The sequence below is a fragment of the Mesoplodon bidens genome (genome assembly GCF_964165515.1).
Source record: "Mesoplodon bidens genome assembly, chromosome: 10".
NCBI classification, from domain to species: Eukaryota; Metazoa; Chordata; class Mammalia; order Artiodactyla; family Ziphiidae; genus Mesoplodon; species Mesoplodon bidens.
The window spans coordinates 86,195,441-86,218,176 of NC_138172.1; the positions used below are offsets into that span (position 1 = coordinate 86,195,441).

Here is a 22,736-nt window from a genome sequence, read left to right on the forward strand (position 1 = left end):
CAGGCAAGCTGCAACTTGCTTTTTTTCTGAGCCTGTAGAAGCATTTCACTGCAGCATTTTTGATAAAAAAGCTAAATATCAGAAACAACCTAATGGCCTAGCAATTAGGAAATGGTGAAGTCAGTTATAATAATCACCTCAATGGGATGTTGGAAAGTAACAAGAAAGAATAATGAAGAAGAAAGTATCAATAGCAATGAAGGATACTTTTGTGATAGAATGTTAAATGAAAATGAGACCGTGTTTCTCTAAGAGGGTAGCTTTGCTGAAGTATACTGGCTGGTTTACTGGCTAACAAAACTTGGTTGGTGAACTGCTTTTCAGAGCCAGTGGACATGCTTTATAGCATGTTCCCACTAGCTATCTAGTATGATTTGATTGTAATGTTTTTAGTGTACATTTTTTTTTTTTTTTTTTTTTTGCGGTACGCAGGCCTCTCACTGTTGCAGCCTCTCCCGTGGCGGAGCACAGGCTCCGGACGCACAGGCTCAGTGGCCATGGCTCACGGGCCCAGCCGCTCCGCGGCATGTGGGGTCTTCCCGGACCGGGGCACGAACCCGTGTCCCCTACATTGGCAGGCGGACTCTCAACCACTGCGCCACCAGGGAAGCCCTCTGTTTGTACATTTTAAGTGCTAAAAACAACCTGGGCCTGGCACATAGGAAGCACTCAATATATCTTACCTGCTAGTATCATCAGCTGTTATTTCACCTGTTCATTCAGTTTTTATTTTAGCAATCCTATCTGAACTTCCAAGAACTTTTTCTTCTTCTCTGATTTTTTTTTCTCCTCTTTTGTAGCAACTATTTTTATTTTATGGAGGATGTACCCTCTCAAGTCTTTCTGAGGATATTACTTACCACGCTTAAAGTTTTTCTTTGTCCTTTTAACTGACCTCCTGTTTGTTTATCATGGTCCTTCTCTTCAATGCATTGTTTTTCTATTTCTCAAATGTAGGGCATTTTTTGATTGCCTAGTCTTGTTGATTTCTGAAGACTCTACTGATGAGGGTGTGGCTGCTTTCCTCCGGAGCTGTCCATTCACTGCCTGAGTGGGAGGTTAACTGTGGTGTCTGAGTATGTGTGTAGGCAGGGTCCGGGCAGGTTTCCCTCTGGTGTGGGTGGGTAGGGACTCCCCAGGTAGCCACAGGGAGGAGAGCTCTGCTCTAGAGGTGCAATGCTTTGGAATGGAGTGTGTTTCCTTCCGGGACAGTCTTCGGATTCTCTTGGCTCTCCTTTGTTTCCAGAGGCCCGCTGCTGCCGCTGAAGCCCTATGAGGACAAATCTCTATCTCTTGAGAGAGAAGTTTTCTGGAATAAGCTTGAGATCTGTCTTTTAGTGCATCACCCAAAGTGCTGTACGTTGGCCCATCCTGTTTCTACGTTCCTGGGCTCAGGGCTTAGAGCTTCTCCAGTGACCCCTGAAGGTCCTGTGCGTTCTCAGTTTCTAGGGAGTGGGTTTCCTCTCTCTCCATCAGTTCCATGCCATCTGCTTTCTATCTTCCAGGGAGTTTTTTGGAATTTCTGGTCTATTAGTAGTTCTCATTCTTATTTTTCTGCCGTTGTGTTGTATTTTCTTCCATCTGTTCATATGTCCTGCCTACCTTTCTCCTTTATTTATTTTTAATATTTATTTATTTATTTATTTATTTATTTATTTATTTATTTGGTTGCACCAGGTCTTAGTTGAGGCATGCAGGGTCTTTAGTTGTGGCATGCAAACTCTTAGTTGCGGCATGCATGTGGGATCTAGTTCCCTGACCAGGGATGGAACCCAGGCCCCCTGAATTGGGAGCATGGAGTCTTATCCACTGCACCACCAGGGAAGTCCCTCCCCTTTATTTTTCAATGAGAACATAGGAAAGAGGGGAAATAGATGTATTGATATGTCCAGTCTGCCATCTTGAACTAGAAAATTTTCTTTTTATTCTCAGCTTGCCAAAATCCTATTAATGAAGCTCATTTACCCCCAGGAAGATTAATGTGAATATATTTGCTGTGCAGGCTGGGTCTCTGGACAGTCCTTGGAATAATGGTGACCCTTGTCTCCAGGATCTGCCTGTTTGGAGAACTCAACCGCTTTGAACAGCAAGGGTGGAACCATCCGTCTTTAAGGAACACCTAGGGACTTGGTCTATTACTATAGCATCCTGCCTGTCTCAAGCTTTGAGGATAAAGTAGGTGTGTTAAGTAGCTATGATTAGAGAACCATAAGACAAGCACCTACCCCAAAATATCTCCTATACTGCCATCTGTCAGAAGTACCTAAAATAGCCTTTGGTCATCAGGAATCTGTGTGACAATGCTAGCATCCTCATAAAGAATACGAGCTTAAGGCTTAAACAAGTAATAACAGCCAACATCTTTGCCTGGAAGCTTGGGTTTATAGAAACCTGAAGGGAGGGGATTGATGGACGGGAAGGGGAGAACCCGACCAAGACTCCCTGAAAGGGGAGAGAGGCATAATTATGTGCTTCTTCGTTGTCCTGTGTGCCCACACTGGCTGATATCATGTTGCTTCTGTTTCTTGCTTTGAAATGAAATACTAAGGAGAATTGGCAGCAGGAAGGTAAGGCCTTTGCCTGCACAGGCACAAGGATAGCAGTTCTTTAGGGATAGGTTGAGGATAGAAAAACACAATTATAGGTTGTCAGCATTCCCTTCGGGGCAAAAACCGAAGAGGCCCTCATGTTTGGAATCTTCCTAGCTAAGATTAAAGCCAAGCTCTGAAGGGCTGCAGCCTTGCTTACAAAAATTGACTTTTAAAAAATTTCTGAGGGCTTCCCTGGTGGTGCAGTGGCTGAGAGTCTGCCTGCCGATGCAGGGGACACGGGTTCGTGCCCCGGTCCGGGAAGATCCCATGTGCCATGGAGCGGCTGGGCCCGTGAGCCATGGCCACTGAGCCTGCGTGTCCAGAGCCTGTGCTCCACAACGGGAGAGGCCACAACAATGAGAGGCCCGCGTACCGCAAAAAAAAAAATTTCTGAAGTAAAATTGCATATTTTTTCATGTCTCAATGTCAAGTTCAAGAAGCCTGACTCTCCTACTCCCCTCCAATGTTGATAATATATATTGAAAATAACTTTCTAATTTTTCCCCCTGTGGTAAATTATTAACCAAGGATATACAGAACAGGATTTTAAATCAATTAATCTGGTAGTGTTCGAATTAGCAGCAATCAGAATCCACTTAATTACAGTTTTTGTCAGTTGAGCCTTTTAATCAGCCCGGAGCTATATTTGGTTTGCCCTGGCTGAAGCAGCCAGGGAGTTGCTACCGTGTGATTTGCACCCCTGCTGACAGCAAAATGTGGCACTGTCAAGGTCAGAAGGCCTCCCTGGGGGTCCATCTGACTGTTGTTTATGGAACCGTTTGAAGATGGGCCAGTCTCTTCACATACACACACCTCCCTTCTCCTACCCAAATTCACCACTCAGGCAATTCTTCCCCCTCTTCTCTTTCCTTTCCTTTCCTTTCCTTTCTACTTCCTCCCTTGGTGTTTAAGCAGTTCTGTGGCTTTCAATACCAGCTCTATGGCTCCCCATTTATACCTCCAGCATCTCTCTCCTCTGAACTCCAGACATGTTTATCTGGTGCCCTGTTCAACCACTTGGATGTCTTGGGTTGGTGCCCATTTCAGGTCATGGCAACCCCATTCTTCTGGTTGCTCAGTCATCCTGATCACTTGTCTTTGTCTCATACCCTACATCCCATCCAACAGCAAATCCTCAGGCTCTCCCTGCAAAAGAAATCAGTCATGAAGAACATAGGGGTAAGACAGGAATAAAGACACAGACCTACTAGAGAATGGACTTGAGGATATGGGGAGGGGGAAGGGTAAGCTGTGACAAAGTGAAAGAGCGGCATGGACATATATACACTACCAAACGTAAGGTAGATAGCTAGTGGGAAGCAGCCGCATAGCACAGGGAGATCAACTCGGTGCTTTGTGACTGCCTGGAGGGGTGGGATAGGGAGGGTGGGAGGGAGACGCAAAAGGGAGGGGATATGGAAACATATGTATATGTATAACTGATTAAATTTGTTATAAAGCAAAAAATTAAAAAAAAAAAAAAGAAATCAGGAATCTGACTCTTTCTCAAGACCTGCACTGTTACCACCTCGGGGCAAGACGCCGTGCCCCCACCCAGATAACTGCACGGGCTTCTAACTTAGCTCTCTGCCTTCTACATGCTCTTCAACACAGAAGCCAGCAGGTGAGGGAGCTAATCCTGCAACACTTCCCATCTCGTATTGACCTACAAACCAGCGTGGCCTCCATTGCCTCCGTAACATTGCCTCCTGGTGCCTTCCCGTTTTCTAGCCATGCTGACCTTCTTGCTGTTCCTGGAATACAGGGCACATTCCCTCCTCCAAGCCTTTGCATTTCGTGTCCCCTCTGCCTGGAACTCTTCTTTCAGACATCCGCGTGTTTCATTCTCTCATCTCTTTTAAGACTTGGCTCAAATAGGACCTTCTAAGCTCATGAATTCTTCACCAGTGTCTCATCTGCTCTTTAACACATCTGTTGAGCTTTTGATAAGCAAAAAATGTTATCTGGTTATTTTTACACCTGTGCTTGGTTATTTTTCAAATCTGCCAGGGTCTTTGTGTGTGTGTGTGGGGGGGTCTTTGTGTGTGTGTGTGTGTGTGTGTGTGTGTGCAAATCTTATACCTTACTTTTTCTTTTCTTTCTTTAAATATTTTAAGCATCTTATTTTATATTTGTATGCCATGATTTCATTATTTGAAAAGCTTGGGGACCTGATTCTCTTGTCTTTCTTTTCTATTACCTTTCTTCATGGTGCCTGTGTATTTTGTAATTTGGAATTCTAAGCTCATGTTTGTCTGGGTTCTCTCTCCAGGGGTTGAGGAGAGTTTTTCCAGAAAGGATTTATCATTGCCTCTGCCAGGTATGTGTGGGAATTACCAACCCAGGACCACTTAAAGGTAATTTCTCCCCTTGGGATTAATTGGACTAAACTTGTAATGAAAAATGGAGCGAACCTGTGGTTGTCAATTCTCAAAGGAGAATTATTTCTCTCCACAGAGTACAGTGGCCAGATTTTTTTTCTAGTTCATCCTTTCACCCACAAGGATGCACCTCTTAACGGTTCCTGGTTTTATGAGGCACCTTAGTTCCAACACCTCATCTCGAATGCACCCAAGGCTCTAACTTCTGTCTGTGTTGTAGCCATGAAACTCGTGTCTCTAGGTTCTAGAGATCAGCAGATATCTCATGCAGCTGCTGCCTGAGCATCAGCTTTCCAGCTTTGTTTGTTTTCAGCCTTGGGGGATTTCGCTTATATTCTTGTGAATGCGGTTATATATTTTAAAAGGTGTTTGTTATATTTTCCCCAGTAATTTCAATATTTTGCTGTGTTGCCATTTTGCTAGCCACAGAAATCCAGACTTTCCCCATGCATGTGTAATACTGTTTTCTTTTTAAAATCTGCATCTTTCATGTAGTACTGGACCATAGACTTCAAAGTAATAATACATGGATGTTATACATACATGGGATATACAATAATATTTAATTATACCCTAATATTGGATATTATTGCTTTTATAAATTAGAAGAAAGCCCAATTAGCTTTTTTTTTTAATGGAGAGAGACACATAAGGCAGTACAGAATAGTGGAAAGACACGTTCTCTGGTGTCAGACATACCTGGATTGGGTTCCAGTTCTTGGACATTTTAGCTTTTCTGAGCCTCAGTTTCATAATCTATAAAATGGGATAATATGCAATTGGAGGAGTTACAGAGGATTAAAATGAGTGCATGTAAAGTTCCAGGGACATTATGAAATAAATGGAATTTTTACAAATGTTAATGTACTTTTCATACAATGTTATATTTGTGGTGATAATGTAGCCTTGGGATGTGTCGCGAGGGGACGGAGCAATGACTGAAGCTTGGAGGTTATGTTTGGGAAGCTGAGGAAGGCTTCGTAGAACTGGCTTTTGAGCTGGCTATAGGCAGGGTAGGGGAGGCTGGTCGATGCTGGAAAGAAGACTGGGAAGAGGGGGACATGGAGAGTCGTGTGATGAGTTTGCTCTCCTTTCTCAAGGTGTCTGTTCTGGCATATTTCAGGGATTTGTAATACTATCTCCGTCATCTGAACCGTCTGTGTAAGATGCACGAAGTCACCGTAGTCCCAAGAGGCCTTCCTGGGGCCACGGGATGCTTCCTACTTGGTTGACCTGAGTTTATTGGTCACAGCTACTACAGTGACTTTTTCTTTCTTTCTTTCTTTCTTTTTTTTTTGCGGTACGCGGGCCTCTCACTGTTGTGGCCTCTCCCGTTGCAGAGCACAGGCTCCGGACGCACAGGCTCAGCGGCCATGGCTCACGGGCCCAGCCGCTCTGTGGCATGTGGGATCTTCCCGGACCGGGGCACGAACCCGTGTCCCCTGCATCGACAGGCGGACTCTCAAGCACTGCGCCACCAGGGAAGCCCCTCTTTTTTTTTTTTTTTTTTTTTAATAAATTTATTTTTGGCTGCATTGGGTCTTCGTTGCTGTGCGCGGGCTTTCTCTAGCTGCGGTGAGCGGGGGCTACTCTTCATTGTGGTGCGCAGCTTTCTCATTTCGGTGACTTCTCTTGTTGCGGAGCACGGGCTCTAGGCGCGCCGGCTCAGTAATTGTGGCTCACGGGCTCTAGAGCACAGGCTCAGTAGCTGTGGCGTACAGGCTTAGTCGCTCCGCGGCATGTGGGATCTTCCCGAACTTAACCACATGACCCCACTATGCTGCAGGGGGTGTTGGGAAATGTAGTCTTTTAGCTAAGTACCCTGGTGCCCCAAATAATTATCTGAATCTTGTTACTAAGGAATAAGGGGAGGACACTCACTGAATAGACACCAGCAGTCTTTGAGCCTCACATTTCCTGCATCCTTGACCCTCATCCCTTTCTTGTCCAGGACAAGATGTGCACCATCATTACTTGTTGAAAACATTTCCGTGCTTTGCTCTTCAGCCCATTCCTAGGGCTCATTCTCTCTCTAACACCATCCCTGAGCCTTACGTCATCTCTGAGTCAGTGATGTCATCACCATCATCCAAAGAGGAAGAACAGTTGGGGTGAGGCTTCCAGGATGGTCACGGATGACAGGAAGCTCAGAGATGGGGTGATGTTCAAGAACAAGATTAGGCCAGAAATATCAGGAATCAGAAATAACCATTTTACATACGGCTTGGTAATTTCTTTTTATTTTTTAAATGCTATGTTAGAACAACCATGGCAAAATACCTAAGCCTTCTTTAAAAATGAAAATGTAATTGTATTTTATTAATACAAAGGTAAGATGTATTCATTGTATTAAAAAATAGAAAATACAGATAAGAGAGGAAGGAAAAAAGGAAGAGAAAAAAATCATCAGAAGGGAGAAAAAAATTACTTTCACCTTGGGAGGGGCATTTCTTTCAGATCTTCACATGTATAAAGTTGATCCATGCAGAGTTTATGTAAGGATCTATGCATCTGTACTATTTATAACGTTTTGAACTTGTTAAGCCTTATTTTAAAAGACCTATTTTACCGCTCAGATTCAGCTCTATCTTTGACTGAAGTTTTTAGGAAGCTAGTGAGGCTTTCTCTGTGAATTCTTTAATATTTTTCTTTCCCTTTAACGAGGGCATGAAACAACGGGAAGGTAGGCAGAGGCAAGCAGCAGGAGAGGGCATGATTCTATCAAGAGACTCAGGCAATTCAGAGACTGAATAATAAGGAAAGAGGGGAGGTCTTCTTAAGTAACCCAGAGCAGAATGTTCTTGCTTCCGAGAACCACGGAGGAGGACTGGGGCAGCTACAGGGTAAGTCTGAGGTCCAGAGTCTCAAGACTGGCTCTAAAACTCAGTTTCCTTTTGTGTAAAATGGGAATAATAAGAACTCCTACCTCAGAGAGAGTTATTATCAGGATCAGAAGGGAAAATATATGGCAAAACATGATTTAACTCATGAGGTACTCTATATCAGCGATCCCCAACCTTTTCGGCACCAGGGACTGGTTTTGTGGAAGACGGTTTTTCCATGGATGGGCGGGGGATGGTGGATGGTTCAGGAGGTAATGCGAGCGATGGGGAGCCACGGGAACCGGCAGATGAAGCTTCCCTCGCTCGCCCGCGGCTCACCACCTACTGTGCAGCCCGGTTCCTAACAGGCTGCAGACCGCTACCAGTCCACGGCCTGGGGTTTGGGGACCCCTGCTCTATATGTATTAAAAAAAACCCAAAACCTAGGGACTTCCCTGGTGGTCCTGTGGTTGGGACTTTGCCTTCCAATGCCGGGGGTGTGGGTTCAACCCCTGGTCGTGGAGCTGGTATCCCACATGCCTCACGGCCAAAGAGCCAAAACATAAAGCAGAGGCAATGTTGCGACAAATTCGGTAAACACTCGAAACATGGTACACATCAAAAAATCTTTAAAAAAAAAAAAAGCCCCTGTAAACTTAGAGCTAAAAAGATTTTTGATAACATGAAGTCCATACGCCTTTTAATGTTGAGGAAATGGAGATCCATTGTTTGCTTATATTAATGTACTGAATAAAGGAACCTTACAGATGATGTTGAGAATAGGAAATGCTTTTGTTGCTGAGCACTGTAAGTTTGCACTAAGATAATTGCTTTCCAGAGCTTTCCAGGTACAATATGTTTGTGAAGGTACATTGCACAAGGGCATCTGCCAAAGGGTCAAGGGTTTGGAAATCTGGCCCACAGCCCATTTACCAGGCTGTGTGCCTTTGGAGCAGTGTCTGCCCAGAGATGCACCTTTTATTAATTCGGCTGAAGGTACCTTTGGTATGGCAGGGGCCCAGTCTTTATCCGTGGGGCTCCTGACCAACTGCCCCCGACTGACAGCACCTTTGCTACTGTGGGCAGCGTCTTGGCAGCTGGCTGAAAGCCATCACGGGAGGGCCAGTTGCTCTTCTCCTGCCTTTTAGGTAGGGCGTGGTCAATTACTGCAGACAGGAGATGGCCAGTCTTTTCTTCTATCCACTTCCCATCCCAAACCACGCTTTCCTTGCTGCAGGGCAAGGAAGTTTGCTGCTGTTTGCACCAGCAGGCGGTCTGTCTCTGGGTTGTTAGGCATGAAGCTTATGGGACACTTACTGAATGTTCACATTCTCCCCTTTACCTTATTGGAAGCTCATGTTCTGATGGCCTCTGTTATCCTGACACAGAGAAACGTTATACCCGCCTCCTGAATTTACCTTCGGTCACCTGCACTCTGGTTCCTTTCCAGTCTCTTGACCTAACTCGGCTCAATAACACAGAACCCCTGGAGGCCTCTTTTGAACTCCACCGGGCACTGGCCAGTGATGCTTGCAGGCTGGGCAGCAACCTTGTTCCAAGTGGTCAACGACAGAGCCGTCAGCGCAGTTCAGTGGGAGACCTTCTTGTGATTTGAGTTGTTTCTTGAGGAAGACTCAAAGCAAGGTCCAGCAGTTCCCAAGCCCTTCTTCTATAGGACGCTGGGTTTGACTGTTTTAATAGGCCTCTTGTTCTTTCTGGCTGCCTCTGATAAACCTAATTCACATATCAGGACCTTCCAAATGGAAGCTGCCCCAGTGGCCCGCTCCACATCACAAATCTAAACCACAGTCAGCCTGATCTCAGGTGGCCTTGGCCAGCAGCGGCTTGAAGCAGGATCTCAGTTCCCTGACCAGAGATTGAAGCCAGGCTGTGACAGTGACAGCACTGAATCCTAACCACTAGACCATGAGGGCCAGTGGCTAGTGACAAGGCCCTGGCTTGTCTTCTTTGTAGAAATGAATTTCAACAAAGAGATGGAAAGTAGTGAAACAAGTAAAGTGTTTATTAGGAGGAAAAAAAAAGTACATGTGAATAGACACACATGGGTGGGCTCAGAGAGACAGTTGTGCCTTCGTGGTAGATTAAATCACTTATGTGGGGCATTTCTTCTGGGTTTCCTCTGGCCAGTCACCTTGCTTTGCCTGGCTCTGAGTCCGTATTTGGTATAACTCAGGGTCCTCCCCTGTGTGTGTCTGCATCTCTTAGCCAAGATGGATTCCAGCTAAAAAAAAAACAAACTCACTCTTGCCCAAAATCCCTCAGGAAGAGTGGTCCACTGCTTATGACATCCTGTACTCTCCCAATCGGTGGATTGTTGGGGTTTTTTTTGCGGTATGCAGGCCTCTCAATGCTGTGGCCTCTCCCTGCTGTGGCCTCTCCCATTGAGGAGCACAGGCTCCGGACGCACAGGCTCAGCGGCCATGGCTCACGGGCCCAGCCGCTCCGTGGCACGTGGGATCCTCCCGAACCGGGGCACGAACCCCTGTCCCCTGCATTGGCAGGCGGACTCAGCCACTGCGCCACCAGGGAAGCCCCCCATGGATTGTTTTCCCTTGAATAAAGGTCAGCCAACTCATCACTAAATTGTTTGTTTTGTCATTTGATACCCCTCACCTCCCCTAGATTACCACATCATTTCCCCCCCCAAATTTTGTTTATTTTAATAACATATATATAGAAAAATACACAATATATTGGTAAAGAGGGAAAAAAATCACCCAAACTTCAATGTATGAACCTAAGTACTGTTCAGTATGTGAACCCAAGACTGACTTCCTTCCAGTCTTTCTCCAGTGATAATAGTTTTTCTGGTTATAACCGTAGCAAAATGTAAATTTGTGTCTCTGGTGGATATTTGTCATTGTGTTTGAACACAGGGTATCCAAAAAAAAACAAAAAAACCTCTGGCTAATTTCTGCAATATAAGGAATTTATTTAAACAACATTAGTTTCTGGGTAACTGGGAAAACAAGGCTGGACACTACACAGCCAGGAACGTGACAGACCTAGTCCAAGGAAGATGCTATGCCGTTGTCACTGGGCACAAACATCTCACCTGCAGGGCCAGCAGTGCTCATGCTGGGGTCTCAACACAAGCCTGGAATCACTTCTGCTGCTCCTCTGGAAATTAAGTGTTACTGTATGACACTTCCACCACCACCCCACTGGGTGGAATCTTGCACTCCCTGTAACCTCAAGTCACCAGTTTCTGAGGGTGCCTGGTTGTTCTAGGACAGCACTTCGGGTTCAGAGGACGTCATGAAAGCAAGGGTGTGGCATTTTCAACTACTATAATGGGAGGAAGACCCTGTCTGTTATGGAATTTTCCACGTCATTCTTAAATGACTAGCTGGGAGACCTCTGCTGGGGTGTCCCACTCTTTGTCATCTAGTTCACGTGTAAATTTCTAAATGTACTGAGATGCTTCTGGAAAGGGGGCGGGAAGAGGGAAGGTGATGAGTCTTGTTCTCTCCTAAAAGAACAAGTGTAAGCTGTGTGGGTGGGGAGGGAACAAGGAATGGGCGGGGAGAGAGTGGTGTGCACTGGGATTAAACTCTAGTTTACCATAACATGCCAACTAGTAACTCACAGCAAGGCTCTGGCATGCTCTAGGAAGCCCTTATTCTAGGTGTGCTTACTCCTGGAAGCCTTGTTACATATTTGAAATAACAAATACTTGGAGTCCAGACCTCCTCATACTGGTTCTTCTTCAGCCTTGAGCAAATCAGTGAACTTTTTTGAGCGTCAATTTCATCATCTTCGTACTATCGAAAGCATAGATTATAATATTGCCTGGGTTGTTGTGAAGATCACATTGAAGAAAGTGCCAGGTGAAAATAAAATGCTAATATTACTCTAGTTCATTGAATCTAAGATGCTAATGATTGGAAGAGCCATCATTATTTTAAATACCATGAAGGAAGAAAGAAATCCTGTCAGTTATACCATAGCACATCACTTTCTTAGCCTGTAAACTATTTCTACACATTGAAAGACATTTTTGGGGGTTGCTTCGGCAGATTTTTATCCTGAGTCTTTCTTGTGCATATATAAGAAGGAAATATAAGTGAATATACATTAAGGTATTTTTAAATTTCCTGACAATATTTGTCCATTTCTGCTGAATCGCTTGTCAAAGCATTTAGTGAGGTCTGTGTTTTTTCTGCACAATTTTGCCTCTGTGTCGTCATGAGCACTGGGGATGCAGCATTTCTGAAAAGAGTGCTTCACATTGCTTTCTTTCAAGCCTCTGACACCAGTTCTGCACAGTCCACGTGTGTGTACAAGCAATGGCATTATCTTCTGCCCAGTGTTTGGCCAACTTAAGACATCCCAATTTCAGAGATGGCAAAGCATGAAAATATTTACATGTTAGAATTGATGAAATATAGTAGTATGACTGACTCTATTTCATTCCCTAGGTTTGGCTTATAAAGGGAGAAAGCATGAGAAACCCTTTGCCCCTTCTTAGGAACTGTACTTGCTATTTGAACAAACTTCAGTGGATGGTTTGCCTGAGATATGGTTGTCAGGGTGGGGAAAATTTCCCCCTTCCCCTCTTGGTCCTTTTGGCTGGTCAAATAATTAAAATGACATAAGGCAGATTAACAAGAGAAAACCAAATTTAATTGCTTATGTACAGGAAATCCACATAATGTGAGAGATTCCAGGTAAAATGAGAGTCAGTAGAATGAGGTATATATGTCATCCTGGACCAAGGAGAAGGGGGTAGGGGTCTGGGACTTCAAAGGGAAGGAAGGCAATTCACAGGAAGAGGAAAAAGAGCACGTTTGGTAAACAAATGTTTGCTGAATCTTACAGAGACAGAAGAACAGAGAGGAATTTTAACCAACAGACTTTGCTAGGTTCCTCCCTGTCTACCACACCTAGTTCACATTATACTGTATTTATTTATGGTGAGAGGTCCCTTCCTGGAACAGGTCTTCTATCTAAATCCTTTTGAGTAGTTAGGGGGAAGGTCAAAGATTCTTTCTGAATCCTTTAGACCTTGACTCGTTCCAGCTTGAAATAATACACATGCCAAAGTGGCACATCTTGGCGTGTCCTGCCCTGAACCCCACTATGGCCCTGGGATGTAAACAAGACAGGCTTCCCATTGCCATGAATAAATAATAGAAATAACTTTGTATGTTTCTGCATTTACCTGTTCTTTTCTTCCTTCCCGTCTCTTTCCTGTTTTTCCTTTGAAGTTCTTGAGGCCGAATCTGGCTCCTAAGAAACGTCAAAGGAAGCCTGCACCAAAGACCTCTCAGGGCCATCTCTGAAGCCTGCTTCCACCCACCGTGTGAGTCAAAATGGCTCCCCCCACAGGTGCGCTCTCTTCATTGCTGCTGCTGGTGACCCTTACAGGTAGGAAACCGTTACCCTGGAGACACCACCAGACATCGCACTTGGACTTCCTATCTTTGGCTTAAGTAACTCAGATCAACCTGAGGAGGTGAAGGTGCTGTGTGTTTGCTTTCCAATAGACTTCTTTCACATATAAAAAGGCAGACTTCGGGCTTCCCTGGTGGCGCAGTGGTTGAGAGTCTGCCTGCCGATGCAGGGGACACAGGTTCGTGCCCCAGTCTGGGAAGATCCCACATGCCGCGGAGCGGCTGGGCCCGTGAGCCATGGCCTCTGAGCCTGTGCGTCTGGAGCCTGTGCTCCGCAACGGGAGAGGCCACAGCAGTGAGAGACCCGTGTACGGCAAAAAAAAAAAGGCAGACCTCATGCATAAGTGGTTTCTGGAAACAGGCATTTAAATTTTTTATCATGACTATTTTGGGGGAAATAAAATCACATTTCATATATACTAGGAAAACCATGTATTTATTTAAAAGAATTGCATAGTAGATCTTTTTTGGAAAGCAAATGACAGACTTTTTTTTATCTTAAATCTTTATTTTCATATAGTCTGTTTGCTTATTGTGGACACACCATGGCATAAAATCATTGGTGAGCATCAATTCTGATGATTCATGCCTCAACTAGGCCAGCCAAGCCAGCCAAGCCCCTTTGAACTTACCAAAGATTGAGGATGGAGATATGGCCAGGGTTTTATATGGTTTATATGGTTTTATATCCAGGGTTTGTCCAAGTATGGTAAAACCATGCTGAGGCTTCCCTGAGAGTGACCCTTGTTAAAATGTGGTTTCCTGGGCCCCATCCAGACCTACTGAGTCAGAACTTCTAGTGGGTGTGACTCAGGAGTCTGAAGCATCTAAATTTTTATAAGCACAATTTTAGATCATACAAGGGCCACTTTAGGAAATACTACAATCAGGAAACCCGTATCATTTCCTGAGGATTACTCTCCCCACGCCATCCATCCATCTTATTAAATTCACCACTGCTTAGTATGCAAGGCAAGATGTTCCTTTATTCCATACTTAGTGTACTCTATACTCTGGAAAATGCTGTCGTTAATGTTTGAGCCCTCTTTTCTCTCTCTCTCTCTCTCTCTCTCAAATCCCCACTTTTTCACTGCTTTTTGTCTTTTTCTTATGAGGTGTTTTTCATTAGTTCAAAGTTCCTGAGTTACTGAGCCCAAATAATGTTATTTAGGGTTTGTCTGTCTTTTCTCTCTATCCTCTTTACCTTTGATAAGATGCTAACCGATGATTTTATTGATTTGTCAACAATCATGGAGTGCCTACTATGTTCATGGATTGGGCTGGCAATTTGTAGAGGGGACGAACGTGTGAGTGTTTCTGGTCTCTTCAAGAACGTTCTTGAGTGAGTCTAATAGATTCTAAAGTAATTATGGCAACTTGGCCCAAAGGGAGAGTGGTTTAGTTGTTGGGAAACCCACCTTTTCAGACTTCTTTCTTTAGCGTTCAGATCTCTGCTTAAGGTATGTATCTCTAAACAGCCCATTGGATGATTTTTTGCAGAACAAAATGATGATCTGTCCCAGAGGTATTGGGTTGGCCAAAAAGTTCCTTTGGGGTTTAAGTAAAAATAAAAGATACATTTTTCATTTTCACCAAGAACTTTATTGAACAACGTATTCACCATTTTGTTCCACTACCTTTTGCCATTTTTCAGGCAACTTCATAATTCCATCTTCCCAAAACTTTTTATTTTTTTGAGCAAAAAACTGTTCCAGGTACCTTTTACAGTCTTCCAGGGAATTGAAATATTTTCTGTTAAGAGAATTTTGTAAAGAATGAAATAAATGGAAATCCGAAGTTGCAACGTCTGGTGAATATGGTGGATGAATCAGAACTTCCCAGGTAAGCTGCAACAGTTTTTTCCTGGTCATCCAAGAAACATGTGGTCTTGTGTTACCCTCATGGAAGATTATGCGTTTTCTGTTGACTAATTCCAGACTCTTTCATGGAGTGCTGCTTTCAGTTGGTCTAATTGGGAGCAGTACTTGTTGGAATTAATCATTTGGTTTTCCAGAAGGAGCTCATAATAGAGGACTCCCTTCCAATCCCATCATATACACAACATCACCTATTTTGGATGAAGACTGGCCTTTGGTAGGGTTGGCGGTGGTTCATTTCACTTGCCCCATGATCTCTTCTGTTCCACATTATTGTACAGTATCCACTTCTCATAGTCCATCACAATTTGTTTTAAAAATGGAACGTTTTCATTACGTTTCAGTAGAGAATCACGTGCAGAAATACGGTCAAGAATGTTTCTTTTACTTAACTTCTGTGGAACCCAAACATCAAAGCAATGAACATAACCAAGCTGGTGGAAATGATTTTCAACGCTTGATTTGGATATTTTGAGTATGTCGGCTATGTCCCACATGGTATAACATTGATCGTTTTCAATTAATGTCTTAATTTGATTGCTATCAACTTCAACTGGTCTACTGGACCATGGAGCATTGTCCAGTGAGAAATCTCTAGCACAAAACTTAGCAAACCACTTTTGACATGCTCGATCAGTCACAGCACCTTCTCCATACACTGCACAAATCTTTTTTTGTGTTTCAGTTGCATTTTTACCTTTCTTGAAATAATAAAACATAATATGCTGAAAACGTTGCTTTTCTCTTCCATCTTCAATATTAAAATGGCTATTGAAAAATTCACCAATTTTGATAAGGTTTTTTAAAATGCACGCTGATATGACAGCTGTCACAACTGAATCTAACAAAATTGTTTCCAATGAAGTTAAAGACAACTAAGCGCTACTAAAGCCATCTTATGGCAAAAAACCAAACGAACTTTTTGGCCAACCCAATAAATGGCGATCTCCACCTTCAACCTGATGGAAAACTGCTTTAAGCTTTGTGTTGAAGGTTCCTGCCATGCTTCTTACCCACGTGTAACAATTTGCTTATTCCAGGATCACAGCCTTTTCCCTGTATAATGGTTTCTGTGACACGGTTTTATAAGTTGGCTTTTAAGCTTCTGGTGGCCAGAGCCAGAAATGAAACATGATAGTTCTTATGAGTCATATTGCCCAAAAGGAGAGGACCCAACAGTTGTTCAAGGGAAATAAAATATATCCTGCCATTTGTGTTTGAAAGAAATTTCTAGTTTGAGTCTTCATTTAAAGGCCCCTTCATTTAAAGGAATGTAGTGATATCTTTACAAATAAGGACACTATTTTTGAGAGTAGAGCTGGGAGTTGGAGATTACCTGCCTATTTTATACACTATTTTATACACCCTTGACCTTAATTAGAAATGCTATTTTGTTATGTTCAGCAGAATTATTTTTTTCCTCCTCTCCGTATCTGAGACTAAGCTTTTCTTTAGAAAATAGAAGGCTAAAACTATTAAGGTGATTTTTTTAAAGTATATTTGGTTTGAGAAAATATCATTTCAATTGAATTAAAGTGGTTTGTTGCTAGCTTATTCATTGGGAAAGATGTATATTTATTATATCTAATTCTTATTGAATTGGACCAATTAGACTTTCCTGTAGAGTCAGTGTTAGTCATTGAATGATTCTTTAAAATTTATAACAATGACGATATGTATGCAGGTAAAATAAAAATAAGATGATTCTTGGGCTTCCCTGGTGGCGCAGTGGTTGAGAGTCCGCCTGCCGATGCAGGGGACACGGGTTCATGCCCCGGTCCGGGAAGGTCCCACATGCCGCGGAGTGGCTGGGCCCATGAGCCATGGCCGCTGAGCCTGCGCGTCTGGAGCCTGTGCTCCACAACGGGAGAGGCCACAACAGTGAGAGGCCCGCATACTGCAAAAAAAAAAAAAAAAAAAAGACGATTCTTATACTGTATTTAACCATTTCTCTTACCTCCGGTTAGAAGTGATCTCTGTCATTTTGAAAAATGTAACAGTTATTAAGAGAATGATCAGTGATGAGCCCTCACTAGAAAAGAGATCCTTTGCTGTTCTGAGCTCTGCAGCAGAACAGTGCTCATCAAACTGTATGTGGTGAGGGACCAATTTGTTTTTATTTCCAATCTACCACCAACAGATTCTTTGGTAAAAAAATCAACAAACAATTTCTCCTGAAAGAAAAATGCACAGTGTAAAAGTTGTGGGTTTCAGTTTTATTCAGGGACCTTCCTGAAGACTATAGCCCAGGAAACAGTCTCTCAGTAGCTCTAAGGGAACTGTTCTGAAGAGATAGGAGGAGATGCCCATATATATATGATTTGGGGCTAGAGAATATGTGCAGTCAAGCACACATTTTAGTAAACGATTACTGCTAGTCACAAGGAACAGATATCTCAGCTGATGATTTAGTGCTTTTCTATGTATGGGAAGATACAAGAATCTGGGCTCATTAAAATTCTTCCTAAGATATGCATCTAAGTATCTATAGGGCCTGTTTGTCCAAAGCACAGAGCGCCTTATCCTGTTTCTCATCCTGAATTCATTTCGGGGTGCACTGTCAGTGACTGCGGTGGGTAAAGACTTTATCCTTGTAGAACTGGATGGTGGGCAGCATTCTTTGTTTTACAAAATAAACAAAAAAGCAGGAACGTGATTTTTGTCCTTGGATGTCAGGGAATGACAAATTGCTACAGAGGTTTCTAAAAGCCCCAGTTGCCCTTATTCTTTTTTTTTTTTTTTTTTTTTTTTTTTTTAATTGCGGTACGCGGGCCTCTCACTGTTTTGGCCTCTCCCGTTGCGGAGCACAGGCTCCGGACGCGCAGGCTCAGTGGCCATGGCTCACGGGCCCAGCCGCTCCGCAACATGTGGGATCTTCCCGGACCGGGGCACAAACCCATGTCCCCGGCATCGGCAGGCGGACTCTCAACCACTGCGCCACCAGGGAAGCCCTGCCCTTATTCTTTATGGACTGGTCCCAACGTTTGTGTCCTGCAGATCACACTTACGTAGCACTGCTCTCCTGCCTGCTGTATTTGCCAACTGGCAACATTTGTAGTTCATGGTTTAGAACGTGCTTAAAGCTAGTTGTTATAGACCTATATTTAGGACAAGTTTTTCTCTCCTTTGATATGTCATCAGAATTGATCTATCATCAGAATAACCCGAGATGTTTAAAAATTCAATTAACAACATGACATTGTTCCTAAAGCAAACCTTTATAGTTGGATTTTGGGTAAGGAGCAAAATATTACAGTGTAAAAGCAATACGCACGTAGAAAAGAATGCCTCTCTTCACTGAGTGGAGTAACATCATATAAAGAGAGAGGATGGACGGTTAGATGGACAGGTGGATGAATCTATGGATGAATGGATGGGGGTGAAAGGATGGGAGGACAGCTGTATGGATGGGGCTGTTGATGGATGGGCTCTAAAGCAGTGGACTTTCTATAGGAGATGCTGGTGGTTTATTTACTTGCCAGAAGTGATATGCCTCGCTTCCTTATTGGAGACTGCGTGTTTGTAGGTTGTGCCTGTACGCAGTGCAGTGAGGGGAGGACGTATTCCAATGCCATCATTTCTCCTAACTTGGAAACTAGCAAAATCATGCCAGTGCCTCAAACCACCCCCGTGGTAGACTGCACATCTGCCTGCTGTGACCTGTACAGCTGTGACCTGGCCTGGTGGTTTGAGGGCCGCTGCTACCTGGTGAGCTGCCCTCACAAAGAGAACTGCGAGCCCAGAAAGATGGGCTCCATCAGGTCTTACCTGACCTTTGTGCTCAGGCCCGCCCAGAGGCCCGCACAGCTGCTGGACTACGGGGAGGTGATGCTGAACAGGGGTTCCCCGTCAGGAATCTGGGGGGACTCAGCTGAGGATATCAGAAAGGACTTGGCCTTCCTGGGCAAAGATCGGGGCCTGGAGGAGATGTCTGAGTACTCAGATGGGGAGCTGGAGCAGGGCCTCTTCGGGCCCATCGGCAAGCAGGAGCCCCGAGGGAGCGCCGGGTACACGGATTGGGGCTTGCCGGCCGGTGGCAAGGGAGGTTCCAACTCCTCTGCTGGAGGCAGCCCAGCAACATCAGCGGAGAAGCAGCAGGAGGGCCCAGAGCACCGTAAGCTGAACGAGTCGGCATGGACCCTGGCCCCGAAACCCTCCCCCGGGGGAAGGTTTTTGCTTCCCTTGGTCACTACTCCACCTTCCGGAAAGGAACTGGAGAAAGAGACTTTTCAGCTCCAGGAGCAATCCAGCAACAGCTCTGGAAAAGAGGTGGGTGTGGCTGGTGTGTGTAGGAGAGGGTGGGAGGGGCTGAGTTCACTTTCAGAGCCCGGCCCTCATGTGGACACACGGCACGCGAAGCTTCCTTTTGGGGGCACCTATTAAGGTATCGTCTAAAAAAGATGACTCTCAGAACCTTCCAAACAAAACATCCCCTTCCTCTGTTGTGCACTCATGACCAGACTGTTTAAAAGAGCAAATATTTCTTCTGCCTTCACAAGTCAGCCACGTAATGATGACTTAGTGCTTCTCCTTAGAGAGGCCTCTACCGGTATGTCAGATGAATGAGGTTTTATAGAAGTTTCTGGAGCCAGCCCATATACACAACGCGTGGAGCCAGAGGCTTTGCAAATCTCTCGTGGTAGGTTTTGTAGGAGCAGAAAAAAATTTTCTCCTTTCCTTCTAAGTTTTTTGGTTGGGTTAATAATTAAATTGCCCTAAGATAGATTAACAGGAGAAAAACAAATTTACTTTGGTATGTATTGGAGACCCCATAAAAATATGAGAGGTGACCAAAGCAGGAAGGCTTTGTATCTTTTAAACAAAGAAACAATCAGTCTGTGAAGAATTGACAAGCCAAAGAGGATTAGGCTTGGGGTAATAAGTTGGTGACAAAGTATCTGTTAAAGATAAGTATCCGTTAAAGATAAGTATCTGAAGCATGTTAACATTTTTAAGAGTTTGAGCAAAAATGCATTCAAATCAGGCAGCATCCAGTATAGCAGATATAAAGGAGCTCCGAGGAGCTGTACAAAATGAAAAACTTTTTTAGGCAGGAGTGGAAACAAGGGATATAAGGCAAAAAAGTGGGTTGGTTATTACAAGGTTACTTTCCTTTAAGGGGTAGTAGGGGTTTATCAAGCAGATTACCTCAAAATTATTCCTGATTGACTGGTTTAAGATTCCATTTCTGGGAGAGCTGAAACTGTAATTAAGTCTTGGTTTGGGGGCTTAACATAAACGACTCTATTTGGGGCCTGTTGCTTTAACACGAGGTTTGTTTCTACAGCCTTCTCAGCCCTAAATTTCCTCTCTGTGGTGATAAGGATACCCTCTATCCTCCTGGTACAGTATTTTATTTTCCACGAAAGTACATATTTTCCCCTATAGTCACAATTAAATTTTTTTGAGCTGCATTAAGTTGTAGATAATCCTTGCAAGGAAGGGTACCTTTTGCATGGGAGATTTGTCTCTCGCTTTCAGGGGGGGACAAAGGAGGGTCAGAGTGTCCTTCTTGCACTGTCTGTTTCTCAGGTACCTTTCATTCAGAATAATCAGCATGCCAAAGTGCTATCTTTTAGAGTGACATTCTGACCCCCTACAGTTTCTTCAAGACCCAACAGGTTCTGAGGTTGCTTGGAACTCACCAGTGATAAGAATCAGTTGGATAGGAGGAACAAGATACTAAGGAGAGAACATAAGCTGTACAGAACTTTCCATGAAAAACACAGGTGAAAAGAATGGGAACCTTTGGGAGAGCAGACATACCCAGAACACAGGGAAGGTTCAAGTGCTAAGAGCAGAAGATCAGGGAGCTAGAGGAGGAGGCTGCACTGTGGGGAGAGTAGTGGGAGCTCAGAGACTGCTCATTTGGGAAATACCTGGACAAGGTGAGGATGACTACATGTGTGCTGATCAGGAGAAGCCGAATGCAGTTGGCAGTAAAGTGACAAAAGGACAGGTCATGGGAGAATTTAGTGTATTTCAAGATACAAGGGAGCAAATCAGAATGTAAAGGGACATAAGCCAGTTAATATTTTTTTTTTAAAAAAGGAAAATATTATTTAAGATATCAGTGCTTAGGTTAGAATAAGTGAAGAAAGCTGGATTGAATTGACTAGACATTATAATCTCAACCATTAAAACTTGCTAAACATTCTTTTAAGCAGTGCGATTATCAGCTTTTTTCCTGCTTTGATGTATTTTTCGTTTCAAAGTTTTCATATTTTTCTTTGCTTGTACTTGTCTTATGGTGTTCTTTTCCCCCATCCCTGAGTATTAACACATTTTACCTTCTTTTATGTGGCTAAGTGAACTGCAAAAAAGAGTAGCTGTGTTTTCAATAAATACCAGTGCCCCCCCCCTCTCTAGTTAACATTTGAGTTACAGCTTTTCTTTCTGTGGATCTCACACTCAGCCGCCCCTTTGGGTCTCCTATCTTCTTAGCCTGAGTTTTACTTATCTGGCTCCATACGGGCACTGGCAGTTGAAGCTCAGAAGAGCATTTTATTATCATGTTGTGAGATTTTCCCCCAGCACATAACATTTAATTTAAAACTTTAAGTTGGATGACCCTATAACCATAATCTTAAATTATAAATTATATACAGTGGATGATATGAATAGAGATCATTTACTCTAGAAACCTGTTCATTGTTGAATTATCTGATTGTCTTCAATTATTGCTACTCTAAGTATTTTCTCTCTTTTTATCTTGAATGTTTTCTGTATGTGTATGTTTGCCTATAATAATTCTCCAACCCAGAGTTGCCTTACGTTTTTAGCAGGTAGCAAAGAATATTTAAAAGAGATGGTCTAGAGTTCCAGTGGTTTGCAATGTTAGACATGGTATTTCAAATGCTACTGAATCTAATTTTTGAAAACGTCAATGACATGGTGTTGTCTTGAAGAGTTCAACCTTTGTTTTTCCCCCATAACAACTTATCCTGTAATTGATCTCCTAGGTCCTAATGCCTTCCCATAATCCTTCTCCAACCAGCCTGGAGTTCAGCCCAGCCACCATGGAGAAAAGCCCAGTTCTCACAGTCACCCCATGGAGCACAGAGCGTAACATTTCAACCCTTCCCGCTAGCACCCTCCCCACTGAGTCCGCCCCATCTCAGCAACCTGTATCTGCTCCTACTGCCCCCAGGACAGGTAATTAAAAAAATATAACTGGAAGAAATGTACTGAAGACACGCTGTAGAATGTAGTAGTGACAACTTCGAAAGTATACTCATTCCCTCCGGGCACGTTTTTGAGCATCCATCATGTGCCAGAAATGATGCTAGGCTCTGGGAATAAAAAGATGAATAGATATTGTCTTTTCCCTCCTTGACTCTATAGTCTAGAGGGTGAGGCTGAATGACAAATAGATGGTTTGATACAGTACAGTAAGTGCTTTGAGAGGCTGCTATGGGAGAGAAAAGGAGCAGCCCGGCTGACCGGCTCAGAGGGGCCACAGAAGCCTTTCCAGAGGTGGTAATGCTAGGATAGATGAGCCAGCAAAAATGGAGTCGGCATGCTGTTCAGGTCGAGGGAGCGACATGTGTAATAACAATAATGATAATTACACTTACTGAGCACTTACCCAGGGCCAGGCACCACACTCGGCATTTCCCGCCCATCCTCTCATTCACTGCCTGTGCCA

At 43.8% G+C, this 22,736-nt stretch overlaps 1 protein-coding gene across 1 annotated transcript in view; it reads left to right on the plus strand.

The window, feature by feature from the left end:
- The window catches only part of KIAA0319, a 71,363-nt gene that overhangs the window by 10,951 nt on the left and 37,676 nt on the right, over positions 1-22,736 (plus strand). The window contains exons 2-5 of the mRNA XM_081245384.1: positions 4,864-4,911; positions 13,026-13,185; positions 18,615-19,357; positions 22,051-22,243. Coding sequence (XP_081101510.1) covers positions 13,131-13,185; positions 18,615-19,357; positions 22,051-22,243 — 991 coding nt within the window. The 5' untranslated portion in view covers positions 4,864-4,911; positions 13,026-13,130. The remainder of the gene's footprint in view (positions 1-4,863; positions 4,912-13,025; positions 13,186-18,614; positions 19,358-22,050; positions 22,244-22,736) is intronic.